The following is a 20,778-nucleotide window of genomic DNA, read 5'->3' as shown; positions in this document are numbered from 1 at the left end:
TGGGATTGAGCCCTGCAGCAGGCTGCCAGCACCAGGTACCTCCTGACAGCATAGCCTGAGGACACATCACCTCTGCAGTTTCTTCCCCAAAACGCATGACCCTCAATTTCATCAGAAGGAAACATCCAACAATCCCAAAGTAAAGGACATTCTATAAAATAACTAATCAGTACTCTTCAGAAGTTTTGAAAATCTTCTTTGTCAAGGAAGACAAGGACTGAGGAATTGTCCCAGGCAAGGATCCTGAATTGAATCCTGGTCCAGAAAAAGGACATTAATGGGAAAACTGGTCTACAGATTACTAATATTTTATCAACCTGAAGTTCCTGGCTGGGTAATTATAGTATGGCATATAAGCCCTAAGTGGATATGGGTGGGCTATTTGGGAACTCGAATATTTCTGCAACATTAAGCATAAAATTATTTCAAAGTGAAAGAGAGAGACCACTTTTTTAAAAACCTTGTTTCAGGGCGACTGGGTGGCTCAGTGGGTTAAAGCCTCTGCCTTCAGCTCAGGTCATGATGCCGGGGTCCTGGAATCGAGCCCCACATTGGGCTGTCTGCTCCGCGAGGAGCCTGCTTCCTCTTCTCCCTCTCTCTGCCTGCATCTCTGCCTACTTGTAATCTCTATCAGACAAATAAATAAAATCTTTTAAAAAATAATAATAAAATAAAAAATAAAAACCTGGTTTCAGGGGAGTCCCCCCTCACCAGCCCCTCCTGAGGCTGACATTCAGCCCCTCCAGCGCTGGTGACTCTGTAGTCTGACAGCTCTCTCCAGGCCTGGGCGGGGCTCCAGGACTTCACAGACAGAAGCCCACACCCTCTGCTCCAGCAACTTGGGCCTGTGCCCAGATCTCCGTTGCCTTCAGGCCTGGTGGTCATTCGGGCCCCACCTTCCCACAGAGAGGAGTGTGGATGGTTCTGAGCCCTGGGAGGGAGGGCTTGAAAAGGAATGAGGAGGCCCCAGATCCTTCTGGCAGTAGAAGGACAAAAACCCAGGAGCCAGAATAGTAGATCAAAAGGAGGACCTTGGAGCACTTGTTTTTCAGTCTTAAAACAACCAATTTTTTGTTAAACATTTACTTTGTGAGAAGAAAGCCTGAGAGGGATCGAAAATGAAAGGTGAGGAGTGGTGCAGGGTAGAAGAAACCCTGAGAGGAGAAAGAAGAGGGTGAGTGTGGGAGGGGGAGAAGCTTGGGGAGGGGAAGGGGGTGTGGCAGATCCTTGCCTGGGATCCTTGAGTAGCTACTGTATGAATTCAGCTCAAGAGCCCCAGGAGGTGCCTGGCCAGGCCCCAAGGCCAGAGAGTTCAATGCCTGTGTGTGGCATGGATTCTGGGTGTCTACCACTGACCCCCTAGGTGAACTTGGGCTAGTTACTTAATCTCACTGGGACTCAGTTTGCTCATTTGTAAAATGGGGATGGGTAGTTATGACCTACCTTCTGGGACTATTGCAAGGATTAAATTAATAGAAATAAGCATTTAGATTAGTACTCGGAACACTAAAAGTGCTATGATTTAGTTACTATTAGATTGAACCTTACTTGACAGACAGAGACCACAAGTAAGCAGAGAGGCAGGCAGAGAGAGAGGAGGAAGCAGGCTCCCTGCTGAGCAGAGAACCCGATGTGGGGCTCGATCCCAGGATGCTGGGATCATGACCCGAGCCGAAGGCAGAGGCTTTAACCCACTGAGCCACCCAGGCGCCCCTAGATTGAACCTTATGACATTGCCAGTATCTGACCATTTTGACCCATAAAAACAATGCCATAAAACTTCACCCCAACATTTCATCATTATTCCATTATACCAGCCCAGGCTGAGGGCCAGAACTGCTGAGTACCACCACCCCCATACTCCCAGCGCTGTTAGAAGGTCTCATTCCAAGAAGCCCATAGCTCTTGAGCACCTGGGTGGCTCAGTAGTTAAACATCTCCCTTTGGCTCAGGTCATGATCCCAGGGTCCTGGGATGGAGTCCTGCATCGGGCTCCCTGCTCCACAGCCCTTCCCCCTGCTTGTGCTCTCTCTGCCTGTCTGACAAATAAATAAATAAAATCTTTAAAAAAAAAAAAAAGAAAGAAAGAAAGAAAGAAAAAAAGGGAGCCCTGGGCTCAGAAGTCAGGCCGTTCTGCCCTCCGGTACCTGTGCACACACACAGAGGTCTCAGGTTCCCATGCTTAGAGGACTCAGGAAGGAACCATCCGCAAGTGATCCTCCTGTCGCCAGTTCTTGGTCCCCTCTCCCAGGCAGTGTGAGCCCAGATATGCTCAGCCGGGGAGAAGCAGGTACCCTTCCTTCTGGGGGCTTCTGCCACAGCTGCGACACTGTTCTTTGCCCCTGTGCCCTCGGACATCCCCTCTCCAGGCTTTTTTTTTCATCCAGCTTGGCGGTTTCACCCAGGATTAGCCTAGCATGGTTTACTCAGGTATGTTACACACCACTCAGATGTGGGTTCCTAAGGCTTGGTCTTCACTTCACTGAGTACATTTCAGGGAGCAATAACAGTAGTGACAGTAAGTGTCCTGTTCTGAGGCTAAGGGCCAGGTACACCATTCTAACCACGTCACATGTATTAAGTGTTCAAGCCTCATAATAGCTCTAGGACGTAGCTACTCTTATCCCCATTTCACAGGTAAGAAAACTGAGGCATAGAGAATCAAGTCATTTGCTTAAGTTTGCACACCTAGAGAGGTGGCAGAGCGGGGATTTGACCCCAGGCATTCTGGCTCCACAGACTTTGGCTTACCCACTGTACTATTCTACGGAGTCCCCACCTTTAGAAGGAGGGTCTCTGCCTCTCCCTGATACTCCCCCACTGGCCGCCCCTTACAGGGGCCCTGTCCTCCCTGCTCTTTAAGGGAGACAAATGGCTAGTTGGCTGCAACTGCCGCAACCCTAACTTTCGTATCTGTGGTGACTTCACCTGGTTTTATTTTAGGTTGCTGCAGGGTTTTTTGTTTGTTTGTTTGTTTTTAAATATTTACTGGAGCACCTGAGTGGCTCAGTTGGTTAAACATCTTCAGCTCAGGTCATGATCCCCACATCCTGGGATCGAGTCCAGATCTCGGCTCCTTGCTCAGCAGGAAGCCTGCTTCTCCCTCTCCTGCTCCCCTTGCTTGTGCTCTGTCATATAAAAAAATCATATCTTTTAAAAAAATATTTATTTATTTGAGAGAGAGCAAGTGAGCAAGGGTAGGGGCAGCGGGAAAGAGAGAATCTCAAGCAGACTCCCTGCTGAGCACAGAGCCCTGGGATGGGGCTCCATCCCAGGACCCTGGGATCATAACCTGGGCCAAAACCACGAGTCCGACACCCAACTGACTGAGCCACCCAGGTGCGCCAAGTCACCGCAGCTTTTAGCCCTAAAACTTCTCTCACCCAGGCTGGGCCAGTCTGGCTTCCTGGGATCCCAGAGCTCCCACTTCTGTTCTTCAACCACTTCACACCAATTACAGAGATGCACAGCTCAGGTGACTTCATTCCAGGGGGCTGGTTAGCAGTCAGGCTGTACCTGCCCTCCTCCTCTGCAAAGCTCACAGGCAGCCTCTCACGATCTCCCACGAAGCTCCTGTGCCCTGCTCCCCTGACTGCACCACGCTTCTGTCTCCTAAAGGACACCACCTGCCTATCTTAACATAGCCAGGCATGTGTTTTCTTTTCTGAGCCATAAAATTGTGGAACGGTGGGGTTAGGAGGAACCTTGCAGATTATCCAGTTTAACTGCCCCTTCTATAAGGGAAGAGGCGACACTAGTCGAGTAGACCAACTGAGGTCTTGACACAGCAGCAGGCAGAAATCCTCAGGGTCATTCTGTGGGCTATTGCAAAAGGACCTCAAATCTGGCAGATAATCGTATATGTGACCCAGTAAACGTAGTTTCAAAGGCATCGACTATTATGGTCCTGCGCTCTGCCAATACTGGGAAGTGCTAAAAGCCATTCCAGGAATCACCTCCACCTCTCTGAGCTAATCTGGGAAGCACGTCTATCACCCATGACAAGGCCCTCTGCGCCTGGCTCCTGATAACTAAATTAGACTTCATGCTCTCGATATCCTGCTCCACCTCAAGTACATTATCAAAATTGATCGCTTACCCCAGCTCACAGCCATTCCAGCCCCTGGTGCTCATTTATCCTAGGACGTCACCTATGTTGCTGGGCAGCAGAAGCCAAGGCTTTTCAACAGTGGCCTGTGGCCCCCTTACCTCAGCTGGTGTCCACTCCCAGGAGCCTACCCTCCCCTCTTCCTTCCAAAGTCCTAACGGGCAAGTCGGGGCCTGTCTTTCCATCCACCCACTGAACAGACTTCTGTTCTTCAACCACTTCACACCAATTACAGAGACGCACAGCTCAGGGTCACGGAGAGCTGCTGCTGCTCTCGAGAACACCTACGTTATTAGCTAGAACTCCAGAGAACATTCGACCTTCCTTGACTCTTCCCCCCTACTTTTAAAAGACACATATGTCCATTAAAAAAGAAAGAAAAAGGAAACCCCTCCATTCAAAAATGTGCAAAGCAGAGAAAGAAAAGCCCCCAGCTGCCCCCAGTGAGAACGACCGTGAGCAGCTCCAGACCTGTCCCTGCCCGGCAGAGCCTCAGAGTCTGTCTCCACAATCCCCAAGTTCCCATTCCCCCTTCCCTGGGCCTCCTGGAGCAGCGGACAAGATTTCTACTGCCTGACACACGCCCTCAGTCTTCTTCACATCCCCAGCCCAGACTTCCAGGACGCTGCCCCACTCTCCCTGGCCACCCCCTTGGCCTCCTTGAGAAGGTGTGCCAAGGCTCAGGCCAGACCTCTCCTCTCCTCTGTCCACACCCACCTCTTTAGAGGGTTCATCTACTGTCCTGGCTTTAAGGACCATCTAGCCAGGGGCGCCTGGGTGGCTCAGTGGGTTAAAGCCTCTGCCTTCAGCTCAGGTCATGATCCCAGGGTCCTGGGATCTCCCTGCTCCCACCTGTGTCAGATTTAAGTCAGATCCTGTCCCTCCCTGCTTAAGGCCTTTTTAGGGCTCTCCGTCCACTCAGAGTAAAAGCCCAACTTTACAGCGGCTCTGAAGTCCTCTGTGATCTGGGTCCCTTGTGACTTCTCTGGCTTCACCTTTTCCTCTTCTTTATCTGGACCCCTGTGCTCCAGGCCACACTGGCCACCACTGTGATTCGATAAGTAGCCAGGCACACCGCTGCCTTCAGGCCTTTGTGCTGGCTGTTCCCTCTGCCTGGACACTCTCGCCCCAGATGTCCATGACTCACTCTTTCACCATCCCCGAGCCTTGGCTCAAACGTCACCTTCTCAGTGAGCCTACCCTACTTGTTTTGAAACTGTAAACTGTCTACCACCTAATAATCTCTTTATCCTGCTCTACTTCAAAAAAACAAAAATTAAAAAATCACTTAACAATTTGTTTAATTTACTATGTTCTTGTTTATTGTTAAGTCTCTTCCCAGCTAGCATATAAGCTCTGTGGGAAGAGAGATCTCTGACTTACTTCCCAGTACATCCTATGCATTCAGTAGTGCCTAGCACACAGCAGGCATTCAGCAAATGCTTGTCAATAAATGAAACATCCTGTCTACATGCTCTGCAGCGTTTCTGGCCCTATAAGACCCCACTGAAGAACTCTGGGGCCCACTGACTTGGCCATTCTGCCCACCAGGGCGGCAGACTCTTCTGAGCAGCCTGTCTGCTTCTCTCTTCCCAGCCATGTACCTGCCGTGGCCCCGTCTATCTGTGCAGCCCCATGGACGGGGTAACTCCCGCTCTGATGCTCATCCTGGCACAGGCTGGGCTCGTGGCCACTCACCTGGAAGTCCTCCTCATCCAAGATCTCTTTTCTCCACTTGATTAAGAAGGCTGCACACACGTAGAGATGGAAGTGGGAGAACCCTTCTGGTTCAGACTGGGAAGGGAAAGAAGAGTTAGGTCTCCAAGCCCTGATAAGGGGCCGGCTCTGGGCCTCTTGGTTTCGATCCTGCTGCAGCCCAGCACTCCTTTCATGTCTGGACACACACAGAGGCCCAAGCAGATCCTGCAGCGGCCCTGCCCACGAGACTGAGGCAGACACAGAAGGAGGTGGTGGGAGAACTCCCGAGGAGGACACGCCAGCAGGGTGGGGAGTGGGGCGCTCCAGGCACAGCCCGGCAGGGAGCAGGCTGGGGCCCCTTCATACCTGGTAGGTGTCCCACAGGCGGATGGTGCAGCGAAGGGGAAGCTCCCGCATGAGCAGGTTGTTCATCCAGCGGAAGGCAAACTGTAGGTATTCGACCTCGTACCTCCTGAAGTGATTATGTACCTGCTCTGAAACAGCAAGCGTCATTGGCCCGAAGGGCTCAGCCGAGGGGACTGGACCCTGAGAGGGTCACAACACAAAGGCAGTCTCTCTCCCTGCTCCTCCTGGGGACACCAGGCACGGAGGGGCCAGAATGACATCAAACCATCCCTTATGTTTGCTCCCACCATCTCACAGCCATGCTGCCTGGTTAGCGCAGCCCCACACACAGCGAGACCATTTCAACACCCATGTTCTGGGTACCTCTCTTCCCTCACAGGCCTGCTCTCACCAGAAAGCGGCAGCTGTGAGGTCCACTTGGCTGCTTGACCCTAATAACTCCTGAGAGGAGAGGCCAGAATGGAAAAGAACTGTGGGGGTCACCTTGACTTCCTCCTCAGCAACCCTACAGATGGCAGCCAGCAGGGACTTAAACACTGCCAGAGAAAGACGTTCACTGACTCCCTCAAGGGCAACCTCTCCCATTGATGTATTAAGTGATTCACCAGCAGGTGCTTCGCTGTGTTCAGTAGAAACTAGCTCCTCCTGACTCCCACCCTCTGTGTCTGTGCGGCGCACTAGAACAACCCCAAACCAACCGATCCCTGTTCTCATGACAGCCCTTTCAACAGTGCTCAACAGCATTAAAAAAAAAAAAATTATTATCCTTCTTGGTTTCCTAATCTATAAAATGCAGATAATCATTTATACCTCTGAAGGCTTGGGGGAGGACAAAATGAGAAAACCAAAGTGCTTACAACAGCACCTGGCATGTGGTAAATACATAATATAATTTTTTGAAAGAATAACTAATAACAGTGGTTATTTCTGGGGAATAGAATTTAAAGAAGGGGGAGGATGTTTATTTTTTATTTTGTGTTTTTCCAAATTGTTTTAATTTTTCTAATGCGTATTACTTCTATAACTCAGTGAAACAATAAAGACATAACATTTATAAATCCCATATCCTCAAGTACTATGCCTTTACTGATCAGATATTTGAGAGGGCAGAAAAAAACAAGGAGACGGCAGACGGTGGCAGAAACTGCAACTTCGGCCCTCTACAACCTGGGAGGAGGGATGCAGGAGAGCTGGATATGGGCCCTGCACTGGGGCTAACAGCTGGGTCAGGGCAATGAAACAAAGAGAAAAAAACATCCTATAGACAATGTGTTGGAAATAACTGCAAATCAGCAAACAAGACAGGAAGACTGAGATCCTAAGTCATAAAAGGAAACTGGAACAAATCGGGGAAGGTTTTCGGGAAAAGAGAAGCTGGGGAAGACAGAAAGATATACAGTTTATGATGGGGTTGGGGATGGGGGACATTGCTCTGATGAAGCACAAAATCCATGATAAAAAGCCAGGAATGACACGGGGTGGCTCAGTTGGTTGGACGACTGCCTTCGGCTCAGGTCATGATCTCAGGGTCCTGGGATCGAGTCCCGCATCGGGCTCTCTGCTCAGCAGGGAGCCTGCTTTCCTCTCTCTCTCTCTGCCTGCCTCTCCGACTACTTGTGATTTCTCTCTGTCAAATAAATAAATAAAATCTTTAAAAAAAAAAAAAAGCCAGGAATGACATTTCTTAGTTGTGTAGTATCTGGTGGAATCCTAAAAAAGCTTTACCACTTGGCTGGTGCTATAGAGCCCACTTAGCAGATGATCTCGATGTGAGGTTCTAGGCTATCTTTATGAAACTTAATTCTGAGGTCTCTTGCTGGGTCTCAATTTCATCAGGACTTCCCAAGTTGCCTTTTAGCTCTAGAGTATGTGATCCCATGTCAGAGCCAAGGAATTACTGTGAGGCTCCTGCTCCTCAAAGACACCCTACTTTAGAAAGAGCTATGTCTCCCTCCCTGCTCCCCACTCATCTCAAACAGGTCATGGGGAGCTGTGGAAAAGGCCTGCCGAGATATCTGCCAGACTTAAAGACCATGCAGCAGGCCTGGGAGTCCTAAGTGATATCACCATGTCAAGGACAAGGCTGGACTACAGGCTTGCTGCTAAATGAAAGCAATGGGGAGCCCCAGGAGGCTTCCAAGCAAGGGAGAGACAAGACCAGGACAGTGCTTTTGAACAATGAAACTGTGTGGCAGAAGGTTTGGAAGAGGAAAGAATGTGGAGGCAAGTTCTTCTAGAAGGAAGCTATAGAAATCCAGGCATGCTGGACCAGAGCTGTGGCTAGGGAAATGGAGAAGTAAGGGTGAATTTGGGGGAAAAAAAGAGGGGGTTGGTTAAGGGGAGAAAAGGGGGAGGAAAAAAGGTGAATGTGAAGGAAGATGCTGAAAGAGAATTAACAAACCTAGTGACAAAAAATAAAGGAGAAAGAACTTGAGGTGCCAGCAAGTTTTTCCCTCCCCTTCCCACCAAGATGCAGAAGAATGCAGTGCCGCCAACAGCAGAGTTGGGGAGGCTCGTGGCAAGGTAGGGGGCTGAGGAGAGGCCCCCGGCACCACTGGCTTGTGTCAGAATCATACTGTGCTACTGCCAGAGAGTTCCCCCTTCCCCAACCTACCATCAATCCGGCTGACAAGCTCTTCTAGCGCCTTGACCTTCTTCTGGATCCCTGGTTGTGCAAAGGTATAGTTATCCTGCAAATGATAGAGAGGCCAGGATGAATAGCGACTCCAAAGCATGCTACCATTCTCAAGTTCATTGAAACACGTTTGAAAAGCACAGGCGGTTTTTCCAAAGCTGCTACCAGTGTTCTGAGGAACAAAGGAATCGTCAGAACAGCAGGGTGTGGGGAGAACCTGACAGAGCCTCATAATATGGGGCACACCACCTGGCTCAGGGTGTAGAGTGGAAAGGAGTGGCACACTCTGAGGACAAAGCCAGGGGAACACAGAGACTTCCTCAGACTCCAGGGGATGCTAGGCCACTGCCTTTTTGAAAGCTGTAAAGCTAAAAAAGAGGTGAAGATGGGTAGACCGAAAGCAGGAAGAGCCATCCTGGATGGGCGACCCTGCCTGCTACAGAAGGGTAAGAAGGTACTTGAAGGCTTGTGGGAGCCCCTGGACCCAGGTCACCTACAAGGGCAGATCCGGCTCACCTGGATCCCATCTAGCAGCTTGCTCATGCACCAAAAGCTGTCAGCTTCAATGCTTCGAAGCATGTCCTGAGACAAGTTGGTCACATCAAAGTTCTCCACATCTTCTTCTGTAAAACAAAAGGTGAAAAAAGTCCAGAGGTCTTCTCTAAACAATGGGGAAAGACAGACTCTAGTATCTTCAACAGCGTCCTTAAGCCCAAGGGAGAACTAGGCTAACCTGATGCCCAGGAACAAGGACCTGCCCTCCTCCCCTGGTCAGGTGGGCAAGCATGTTCCAGGAAAGTTCTTGAGAAGCTCATTACAGCATGGAACAGGCCACTTCTCACACCAGTCCCACTGGGTCCAACATACTTTTCTCTTCTGATTTTGTTCATTCAGTTTTAGAAAAAGGCATTTCAGGCCTCATGTTCAATGAGCTATATCCAGACCCTTGGAGATGGTCTGGAAAAATTCTTTGATTTCAGAAATTCAGTAAGCTGTCTGGCATACTCACACTTGTATATATAGTGAGAAAGCTGGGAACCATATGGCCCCCCTAGTTCATTTCAAAGACCGAATCTCCATATTCTGACAAGGCAGACCTACTGTCTCACCACTCAGAAGTGAAGATGAGTGCATGGCAGCAGATGGCCCAAACCTGTGGGGGCTTCTGGGATTTAATTTCACCAAGTTGGTAGTTCTTAAACGGGATTCCATAAAATATCAAAACGATAGGATACTCCAAAACAAGGGGGTTCCACGGACGAATATGGTTGAGAAATGGTGTTTCACATATCTTCATCGTGTAGATTCCCAAAGATCATAGCATACAGAAGGACGTGAGGAGTTATAACAAATTCTACATTAAGTAAATTGGTTTAAACCTATTTATCCAACACTTCCAGGCTTCCTTAGCCATGGGACCTCTTGTAAAGAAGAGCATCTATTAGCTTCTCATGGAAACCCCATACTAACGGTAGTGAGAGGTAGTCTCTCTGGTCAGAGATCTAAGTGGGGACATCAAGAGTCTTCTAGAACCCTGAAGAAGGAAAAGGCCATGGGATGTTCCCTTCCTGCCACAGAAGTGGAAGTACTAAGAAAGGCTCTTTTGCCTGCCACGATGGGCCACCTTAATCCACAGGTCCTGTGTGCCCGGCCAAGGCCCCATGTGAAAATGCTCAGGCTTGAGTTCTGTGACAAAAGCAGCTTTTCTCCTTAAACCTAGAGCCTTGTTTTGAAAACAAGACATTCACTGCAGTCCCTGGTGCTGCAGAGACACAGGCATCTGACAAAATGTATTCAGAATCTAGCCCTTTTCATTTATGAGAATTATTACTAAGACCTACGACTGAACCCCCTTGAGACAATGTGTAACAATTCTCGGATTTTCATCCTGTATAAACAGCACTTTTTAATGGACATCAGGGGCTAGAAAAACCCTTCTGGGGAGGGTGGGCTGCTTTGTGAGAAAAGCTATAATGCTAGAAACAACCTAAAAGTCTGATTCAAAGTGCGGCCACAGTTAATCCATGCCGAGTGCTAACAGTGGCTCCTAGCACATAGTAGGTACAATACAATTTCTTTTAGGTGAAGTTTATTTAGAATTTGTAATGACACAGGAAAGTCACAGTTTTAAGGGAAAAGAGCAAGATGCAAAATTATTTATGGTATACTCTCAACTACTGTACATACAATATTTATGTGTGCTTATATAAGCATAGAGGAAAGACAACATACATCACAAGGCTTACAGTGTTTATTCCCTAGGTAGTAGGGATAAAAGATTTTTATTTTCTTTAAGCTTTACTAGACTTTTCAAAATTTCTACAATAAGCATAATTTTTACAGTCAGGAAAAAAAATGCACATTATTTTAGGAAAAAGGGGTTCACTACAATTGACTACACCTGCCTTTTATCACCAATAAAGATTTTGTAAACTAACACTAAGCTTGCAGGAACTAAGACTTCAGATAATATATAAAGGTCCACTAGAGAAATCACATTAAAAACAAAAACCTTCCAAGAAATATCTTTCTCCCTTAACTTCAACACTTACTGTGTGCCATATACATACTATGAATTTAGATAAATACCACTGAGCTCTAAGTCCCAGTTCAGAATCTTCCTTTTTCTCTTTGCTTCCGTATTACATTTCTGAGATGCTCCCATGGTGCTGTGCGTACCCGAGGTTCCTCGTTCCACACATGCCTCCACCACTTTACATATCCACCCCATCCCCACCCCAGGGATGGACTCCTGGGCACCTCCAACTCCCACTACCACAGACAAGCCTGACCCACAAGTTCCGCCAGCCCACTCTCCAGGGCCGGGTCAGCAGTGTGTGAAGACAGTGCTGTTTCCTTGAGTGACTGTGGCTGCTCCAACCCACCGTCCTAAGCAGCAGCCCCCTCTTTATGAGAGAAGAGGTTATAAGAAAACTGTGAAATCCACAAGAAAGGCTCCAGACAAAAACCCCTCCTGCTACTCCCACACACATTTCCCAAATGAACATCCAGCACTCTGTAAGAATTTGAGGAATCTTTTCCAACTTGGGCACTCTAGAATTCCGGAACACTGCAGTGGAAAAATAAAAATAAAACAAAAAACTGGGAAGGGCAACGAGGAAGAAAGAGCCTGGGTCCCTGAGAACAAGGACCAGTCCTGGCAGCCTGTGGGTTTTTTGTCAGGCAAAACAGTGTGGGGCTGAGTATAGACTCTGGGGCCAGACTCAGACCCTGGCTGTCACTCACTAAGTAATGGGGCTTCGGGCAAAGGACTTTTACTTTGGTGCTCAATGCCTCCTCTGCTAAGGTGGTAACATCTACTGGTAAGTTAATACACAAAGGTGCTGACAACCGAACCTGGCACAAAAGTAGCGTTGTCTAAATGTTAGCTAGTGTCACTGTCATTAAACAAGAAACAAATCATCTTCTATCTCTTTTTAAGCCCCTGTTATTTTGGATCTCTGTTATTTGCAGCCAAACCTAATCTAATCCCAACACGTACCTTAAAAAATAAGTAAATTTTCAAAGCTTTCCATCTCCACCAATTGGCGTAAAGGAGGAAAATCTAACAACGTGAAGTCTTAAGTCGGTAAGATGCCGCTCTCAGTAACTCTACCAATTCCAAACCTTGAGCTGTCCAGGGAGCAAAGGAACCAAGAGACAAGTTGCTGATTTGGAGGGCTCCTGTCTCCCCGTGTGCTGCCCTGATGCCTGGCTTGCCCATCAGCCCTTGGCTTTCACAGACAGTGAGTTCAGCAGCCTTTCAGGGAGTGGGAGGACAGTTTAGTTCTAGTGTTCTGCCTGCTGGGAGGATAAAATTCACACATTCAGTCAGAAACTGTGAGCTGAGTGCACCGGCAAAAAGCAGCCGAGAAAGGGAGGCCCAAATGCTCTCTGAAGAGCTCCATTCAGCATAAACAGTCTGTTCAGAAGGATCATTAAACATTCCACTTGAGAAAATTCAACATATAATTGAAGCAGGAATGGGAAACCATGCCAGCAAGGCAGTCTCGAATGAGGGCAGCGTCTTTGGTTGTCATTACAGAGCAAGCAACAGCCAAGACCCAGACTGGAGGCAATGAGATTTTAAGGATATTTTATGGCTATTTTAAAAGGCAAAGCATCCAAAAAGAGGAAGCCCAAAAGCCCTTTATAAGAATCAAATTGCCCACTCCGGGCTTGACGAGAACATGCCCATTTATTAGCGGTTATAATGTACTTGAGTGGTGGCTTCAGTCGAGTGTTTATTTTCCTGAGAACTCCATGTCCTGGGCCTGAAATCAGCCTTGTATATGCCTCAAGTACTCCCCGACAGCTCTGGGAAGAACTGGTTGTGCTTAAACTGACAAGAGTAACTTGTCTCTTTGCTGCTCTAGGCACTTCCTAGGAACCATCTGTGATTGTAGGGCAATTTCTAGATTTTGTGATCTGCTGGGTCAGAATGATTCAGCCCGACCGGCAGACAGGAGAAAGTTCGAGGCATCAGACTGCAGCCTGTGTCCCGAAGCCTCTGGTTTACCTGATTCCTATCTTTATTTTTTTAAGACTAGACACATAAGAATGCCTTATGTAATGTTTTCAGGACACAAAAGTAAACTGATAAAAGGAAAAAAATAAAATCAGGGCCATACATCTAAAGAACCTCATAAAATAAGAACTTAAATATCTCATCCAGGAAAACGCCGCTTTAAGGAAAGTGTCAAGGAATTCATCTGATCACCTGCATGTAATCATTTTTAAGTGCTATATAAATGTATTATTGGGGAGCCTAGGTGGTTCAGTCAGTTAAGCATCTGTCTGCCTTTGGCTCGGGCTGGGTCTTGGGGTCCTGGGATTGAGCCCCATATGGGGTTCCCTGCTCAGTGGGGAGTCTGCTTCTCCTTCTGCCTCTGCTCCTCCCCATGGCTTGTGATTTCTCTCCCTAATAGATAAATTTTTAAAAATGTACTATTGAGCACTGTTCATCTAGCATTTTCAGGTAAGTATATGATGGCAGCAGTGGGATGAGGACGCCACCGAAAACCCTAGTACAGAGAGGGTGTAAAGGCTCCCGGCTAATCCGTGGAAGGTCAAACTACCTGAAAGAGAAGAAGAGTGAAGAGAGTTGGTCTCCTCCAAGGAGAAGGTCAGGGGAAAGACTTCTGAGGCTCCTACAGAGCAGACACATGCAGGGAAGTGGTTCTGTTTCATGAGGATCGTGTTACAGACTATGAAAGAGGAAGCATGCTGTCTCAGGGCTGACCAGGGAGCCCTTCCTGACACTGTGCCTATCAGTCAGTTAGGTGACTACAAGGTAAGGACTGACTCAGAATGATATACGACCCCTGGCTGGGGAGCAGGCTCAGTATACATGTGTCATGATACCCTGGTTAAAATTATTCTTAAAAACTAACATATTGCCACATTTTCTCCATTTTCCTCAGGTTCCTGTATTACTCTTACTTTTATTTAGCAAACATTCATGACTGCTGGTTAACTCAGCCCCTCGGCACACGCTGTTGGACCCCATATTGTATAAAAACAGACCACAGGAGTATTCAGGTTAAAGGGTCAAAAGAAGGGCCAAGTCCAGCACACACTTCCTCTTCTAGGACCTGCCCAGAGACCACCCACAGAGACAGGTGGCATGGCACCAAGACACCGTGGATGTGAACAGGCTCTAAGGAGTCCAGGGCCCCCACTGTCAGCTGCTCAGAGGCTTTTCATCGAGGCTTAAACATCTTGAATATGTTAGCTCTCACAACTTGTCCTCGGTTACAGTTTCTCCCTTATTCTGGATCAGATGCCAGAGAGACAGAGCCAGCAGGCAGGCACGCACATGCCGCTCAGCTCACTGCCAGGGGGAGATCAGGCGGGGTCTGAAAGTCCCCCAGATGATAAGCTCGGAGAACTTCCCTCCTGCGAGACAGGCCATCCAGCCCTGGACATCCCAGCACATGCACACAGCACTCTCAAGTGTCAGCTGAAAGTGGTTCAGCTCAACCCTCTGGTGTCCCCAAGAGATGTGTGTCGCTGGGAAGAGCCTCCCACTGGCACTTACAAGATTACTTACTTTATCTATGAGGATGAGGCCAGGAAGCATCTTGAGGAAAGCATCTAAATAAGGGGAGTGCTAACAACTTCCACAACAACCACACTCCCCAATTCCCTCCAGACCAACAGCATTATGATAGAAAATGGAATATCATTACTATATGATTTAATTTATAGAAAGTTTAGAAACAGGCAAAACTAAGCGGGGTGTTAGATGTCAGTGAAGTAGTCACCTATGAGGGAGGAGGGACCAGAAGGAAACATGGCGGTGGGGGGCAGGGGGGAGGACTTCAGCAGTGCTAGAAATGTTCCACGTCTTGATACAGGTGCTGGCTATTCACAGGAAATATATTGAGCTGTGCATGTAGGAGATACGTGCTTTTTATTTATTTTTTTAAAGATTTTATTTATTTATTTGACACATACACACAGAGAGAGGGCACAAGCAGAGAGAGCGGCAGGCAAGGAGAGGGAGAGGCAGGCTCCCCACTGGGCAAGGAGCCCATGTGGGACTCGATCCCAGGATCCTAAGATCATGACCTGCACTGAAGGCAGATGCTTAACCGACTGAGCCATCCAGGTGCCCTGAGATATGTGCTTTTTAAAAAGTACATTATTCTTCAATATAAAGTTTATATTTTAAAAAGCAAACAAAGAATGTCCTTTAAGCCCATAATGAAAACCCATCATTACTACAGAGGTCTGTCCAGTTTCATCCTTGGCCTCCATACCTCACGAGACAGGGAGGAACAGGATGGGCAGGGTGGGTATCACACACAGAGTAGGAGATGAGGAAGAGAAGGAAGCCTCCTGGGAACAGAGAGCACGAGCTGGAGTACAACCGCAAGAGTCAGGGACCAAGACATGGTGGCAGAGTCCATGATCCCTGAGTATGGCAGGTCAGGGGGAGTTCTAACCAACAACTCCTTTTCTCTGAAAATCTGAGTACTATCAAAAAGTAACTGCATGTCTCACCCCTCACCTCTTTCAGGACTTAGCGCCACTGTCCTCTCCTCAGTGTGACCCTGGCTCACTGCCCTGTTTGAAATCTGCTCCTGTCGCCACTCTTGCCAACAGGGCATCACCCCTGCTTTATTTTTCTCCATAGCACTCGTCACAATCTGCCAAAAACTACCTGTGATTTTATTCATTATCTGTTTCTGCTCATCAGAAGTCAGGTTCTATGAAGCGATTTCTTTTTATGTATAATTTGCATACAGTAGACTACACATAAGTGCTCAGTCCCCTTTTATTTTTTGGAAGAGAGAGGGATCATGTGTGCAAGCAGGGTGGGGGAAAGGGGCAGAGGGAAAGAAAGAATCTCAAGGAGACTCCATGCTCAGCACAGAGCCCGATGTGACCCTGAGATCACGACCTGAGAGGAAATCAAGAGTCAGACATTTAACCGACTAAGCCACTCAGGTGCCCCCACAGTCTGTTCTGACCCATATATACATCTGTGTAAGAGACACCTCAGTCCAAATAGAGAACATTTCCAGCATCCCAGAAATTTCCTCATGCCCCTTCCCAGTCTCCAGCCAACCACTGCTTTGATTTCTATTGCCATGGATTATTTCTGAACTCCATTTTTTTTTCTTTTTTTTGTTTTTTAAGATTTTATTTATTTATTTGACACAGAGAGATCACAAGTAGGCAGAGAGGCAGGCAGGCAGAGAGAGAGAGAGAGAGAGAGGAGGAAGCAGGCTCACTGCCGAGCAGAGAGCCTGATGCGGGACTCGATCCCAGGACCCTGAGATCATGACCTGAGCTGAAGGCAGCGGCTTAACCCACTGAGCCACCCAGGCGCCCTGAACTCCATTTTTAAAAAATGGAATCACACAGGGATGCCTGGGTGGCTCAGTTGGTCAGACGTCTGTCTTTGACTTATGATCATGATCCCAGGGTATTGGGATCAAGTCCCACATCGGGCTCCTTGCTCAGTGGGGAGTCTGCTTCTCCTTCTGCCTGATGCTCCCCCACTTTGTGCTTGTTCTCTCTCTCTCTCTCTCTCTCTCTGAAAAATAAGTAAATAAAATAAAAACTTTAAAAAAAATGGAATCACACAATGTATACTTTTTTGGTATCTGACTTTTGCTCAACAGTGATTTGGGGATAGTTTCTTCCACACTGTGTTTATTGATAGTTCATTCTTTTTATTGCTGAGTACGAATCCATTGAAATTTTCCTGTTCCAGATTATTTGGGTTGGTTCCAATTTTTGTCTATACGAAAAAAGTTGTGGTCTTTAGGAAACTATACAGTCTTTTGGAAACTGTAAGCTTTCATTGAATAAACATCTAGAAGTAAAAGCCACTGATTTTTGTCTACTTGATTTACTTATGGTCATATCCCCAGTGCCCAGTATAGATGCTCAATGAATACTTGCTATCCATCTCTTAGAAGAGAAAAAACTTCTGGCTAACTCAGCAAAGCATCGAAATATTGTAATTCACTGCCATCTGGTGGCCAGCCCCAGCAAAGCCATACTAATCCCCGAAAGTCTTACAAAGTTACAGTGACATTTTCATTCTGTCATTCATCTAGACATGTATGGAAGGCCTGTTTTGGACATCAGACTAAAAGCACTGGGAATATAAGATATTTAAAGTAGTCTTTGGTATCAGAGAATCCTACAGTCTGGTGGCAGAGAGCAGGAAGACAACACAAACCATAACCAGCGTGGTGGTGAAGGGCTACAAAAGAAACGTACAGTGTTATGGAAGGAGCACTACAGGGGTGATGCAGGCAAGGCGAGGGTGAGGGCAGGCTTCCTTTTGTAAAGGATGCATGAGGATTTTCCCAGGGGAGAAGAAGGAAAGGGTGCAGGACAGGCTTTAGATTATACGTGTCAATTTGGGACGGCTGAGTTGAAGGGGTGGGAAAGGAGCAGATCCCACAGGGCCTTGTGTGAGCTAGTTAACCTGGCTGCTTGAATCTGTATGTGACAGGGTGTTACCAAAGGGCTTACGCAGAGGAGGTGCATGGACAAGTTTGTGTTTGAATGGTGTATAAGAGAGAAAACCGGAGGAGGGAAAACACGCTTGGTCATTTCAGCATCCAGGGCAGTCACAGGAGAATGGAGAGGGAAGCAGACTCAGGAAACACTGAGAACTTAAAATCATCATAGCTTTGTGACTCGTTGGATATAGAAGGTTGAAACTCATGCCCAGTTCTTACCATTTCTGACTCAGGATTCAGGAAATGTTGCCTATTAAGAGAAAAGCATGGCCGGGTGTGGGGAGAAAAGGAGTTGGTGAAACATGGAGGCTGAGGAGCCTCAGGGTAGCAGAAATTGCAGGCTGTCCACAAATAATTATTCCCCTCTACTTCTTGGTGAAGGGTACTGGCCACCCCGGTTTCCAGCCTCATTTGCTGCTAGCTATGGCCATATGACTCAGTGCAGACAGAAGAGATCCAAACCCAAGCACATATACAACCTTGGGAAGTGTCCTTAAATGGAATGAGTATGCCTTTCTTCCTTTCTTCCTCCATACTAGATGGAATACAGACGTGATGGCTGGAGCACATGCAGCTATACTGGATTGCAAGAAAGAAACCAGAGGCTGAATGAAAATGGTAGCACAATAAGACAAAAGAGCCTGGGTCCCTGATATCTTAGGGCAGCACACAAGCCCTGGACTACTGACCTCTCAACTTTCCATATGAGAGAAATACGCTTTTCTATCTTCTAAAGATACTATTATTTGGGGTTCCTGGTCACACGTAGCCACGCTAGCCCTAACTGATCTTTTACAACATATCCAAGTGGAAATGTCACGCAGGAAACTGGACTCAAAAGTCAGAGGTCTGGGAAAGACTTCCCTTCTGGGGGCTCCATGGCTATGATGTTTCTAAAAACACATGATTCAAGTAAAACTTGAAATGGAAATCCCACTATACCGCTTCCTACAGAAGAGACAAGGGAAAGTGATTTAATACTGTTTCATTTTTTACTGACAGAAACCAGCAGACACCACTCTGTTTTTGAAAACAAGATCACGAACTCTGCTCTTCTGCAGGATTGCTTCATATGTATCCCTTGAAGAGTTGCCATTTAGCCATTTATTTTTATGATGGCCACACTATCGGTTATACTGGACCACTATGTTCATAGCCAGATCAGTAATATCATCTGAGCCCGAAAGTTCTCATAGATGAGAGTCATCTGGAGGTCCTCTGCAGGCCTGGGGGTCAGAGGCCCAGTGTCTCCTTTAGCACCATCACCCTGGGCCCAGTGTGACCACGCTGCTGCCTTATCCGTAGGGGACCCACCTCCCCATGGGCAGGTGGTTTCAGCAGATAAAGAAGCTGCCTGGGGGCCAGGCTAGCAAGAGACAACTTCTCTGTCAACTCAGAGGGAGTTACTTTCACAACAAACATGACACACCACAAAATAAGGCCAGGTGCTAATTTACAGAAGTGACAGTGGTGGGACCAAGCAGATCAGGGAGAGAAACAGGAGAAGCTCTGATAGAGCAGATCCTCCATGCTACAGTTCAGGGATATGGGGCAGTGGGGGAAGGCTACCTGGTGGGACCTGCCCAGGATGACAGGGCAACAGTCTGGCTTATCCCACAGGCAAAAGATATCTGAGGTCCCCTGCTTAGAGAGTGTCACAGTAAGAGCCTTTACAGCAGCTCCTTATTAGGACATGACACCGTTAGAGAAGGGAAGAAAAGCAGCATTATTACCCAGACAGGAGAATTAGTCTCATTTTTTTAACATAAGCTCTATGCCCAACATGGGGTTTGAACTCATGACCCTGAGATCAAGAATCATACACTCTACTAACTGAGCTAGCTAGGTGACCCAAGAATTCTTCTTGAAGGCAACAAACAATGTTGCATCTCTGTTCAAGAAAGATCTTGAGGCTGAAGAGAAGTCTGAATGCCTTACTTCTTTAAAACTTAATTTATAAACCTCAACTAATGAATACATACATAAAATGTGGTATATCCATGTAATAGAATATGACCATCAAAAGGAAGGAAGTACTGACAGAGACTACAACATGAATGAATCTCAAAAATGTGGTTGGTAAGTGAAAGAAGCCAGGCACAAAAGACCACATACTGTAAGACTCCATTTATATGAAATGTCAAGAAAAGGCAAACCCATAGAGACAAAGTAGATTAGCAATTGCTTAGGGGTAGAGGGAATGGGAAGCTTGGGGGTGATGACTAAAGGATTCAGGGCTTCTTTGGAAGGTTGATGAAAATGTTCTAAATTGATTGTGGTGATGCTTACACAACTCTATATACTAAAAACTACTCAACTATACATTTCAGTGGGTGAATAATACGGTATATGAATTACATCTCAATAAAGATGCTACAATTTTTAAAAGCCCACAAAACTTAACTTGTAAGTTTATTGTAACTCCAATAAAAATTCTAAAAGGTTCCTACTTCTTGAATTTGGCAAGTTGATTCTAAAGTTCATGTGGTGGGCAGAAGACATAAACAGACATTTCTCCAAAGAAGACATACAGGTGGCCAACAGACACATGAAAAAGGCAACATCACGCACCACCAGGAAAATGCAAATCAAAACCACAATGAGATATCACCTCACACCTGTCAGAATGGCTAAAACCAACAACACAAGAAACAACAGGTGTTGGTGAGGATGTGGAGAGAAAGGAACCCTCTTGCACTGCTGGTGGAAATGCAAACTGGTGCAGCCACTATGGAAAACACTATGGAGATTCCTTGAAAAATTAAAAATAGAACTCCCCAGTGATCCAGGAATAACACTACTGGATATTTACCCAAAGAATACAAAAACAGAAATTAAAAAGCATACATGCACCCCTATATTTATAGCAGCATTACTTACAATAGCCAAGATATGAAAGCAACCCAAGTGTCCACCAATAGATGAATGGATAAAGAAGATGATGTGTATGTATATACACGATGGAATATTACTCAGCCATA

General features: G+C 46.9%; 1 protein-coding gene across 3 annotated transcripts in view; it reads right to left on the bottom strand.

The window, feature by feature from the left end:
- Positions 1-20,778, bottom strand: part of TBC1D22B (TBC1 domain family member 22B) — a 75,278-nt gene that overhangs the window by 14,353 nt on the left and 40,147 nt on the right. For all 3 annotated transcript variants that reach the window (XR_198536.3, XM_004740018.3, XM_045071062.1), the window contains 4 exons: positions 9,324-9,430; positions 8,787-8,862; positions 6,173-6,300; positions 5,807-5,902 (listed from right to left, as the gene is read on the bottom strand). Coding sequence is in view for 2 of the 3 variants with exons in the window: in XM_004740018.3 (XP_004740075.1) it covers positions 5,807-5,902; positions 6,173-6,300; positions 8,787-8,862; positions 9,324-9,430 (407 nt within the window). In the remaining variant the exon portion in view is untranslated. The remainder of the gene's footprint in view (positions 1-5,806; positions 5,903-6,172; positions 6,301-8,786; positions 8,863-9,323; positions 9,431-20,778) is intronic.

This window comes from Mustela putorius, unplaced genomic scaffold (assembly GCF_011764305.1).
Source record: "Mustela putorius furo isolate JIRA1106 unplaced genomic scaffold, ASM1176430v1.1 tig00003983_pilon_pilon_pilon, whole genome shotgun sequence".
Taxonomy (NCBI): domain Eukaryota; kingdom Metazoa; phylum Chordata; class Mammalia; order Carnivora; family Mustelidae; genus Mustela; species Mustela putorius.
The sequence above is the reverse complement of the archived record's forward strand: the minus strand, read 5'-3'. Positions and strand labels throughout refer to the sequence as shown.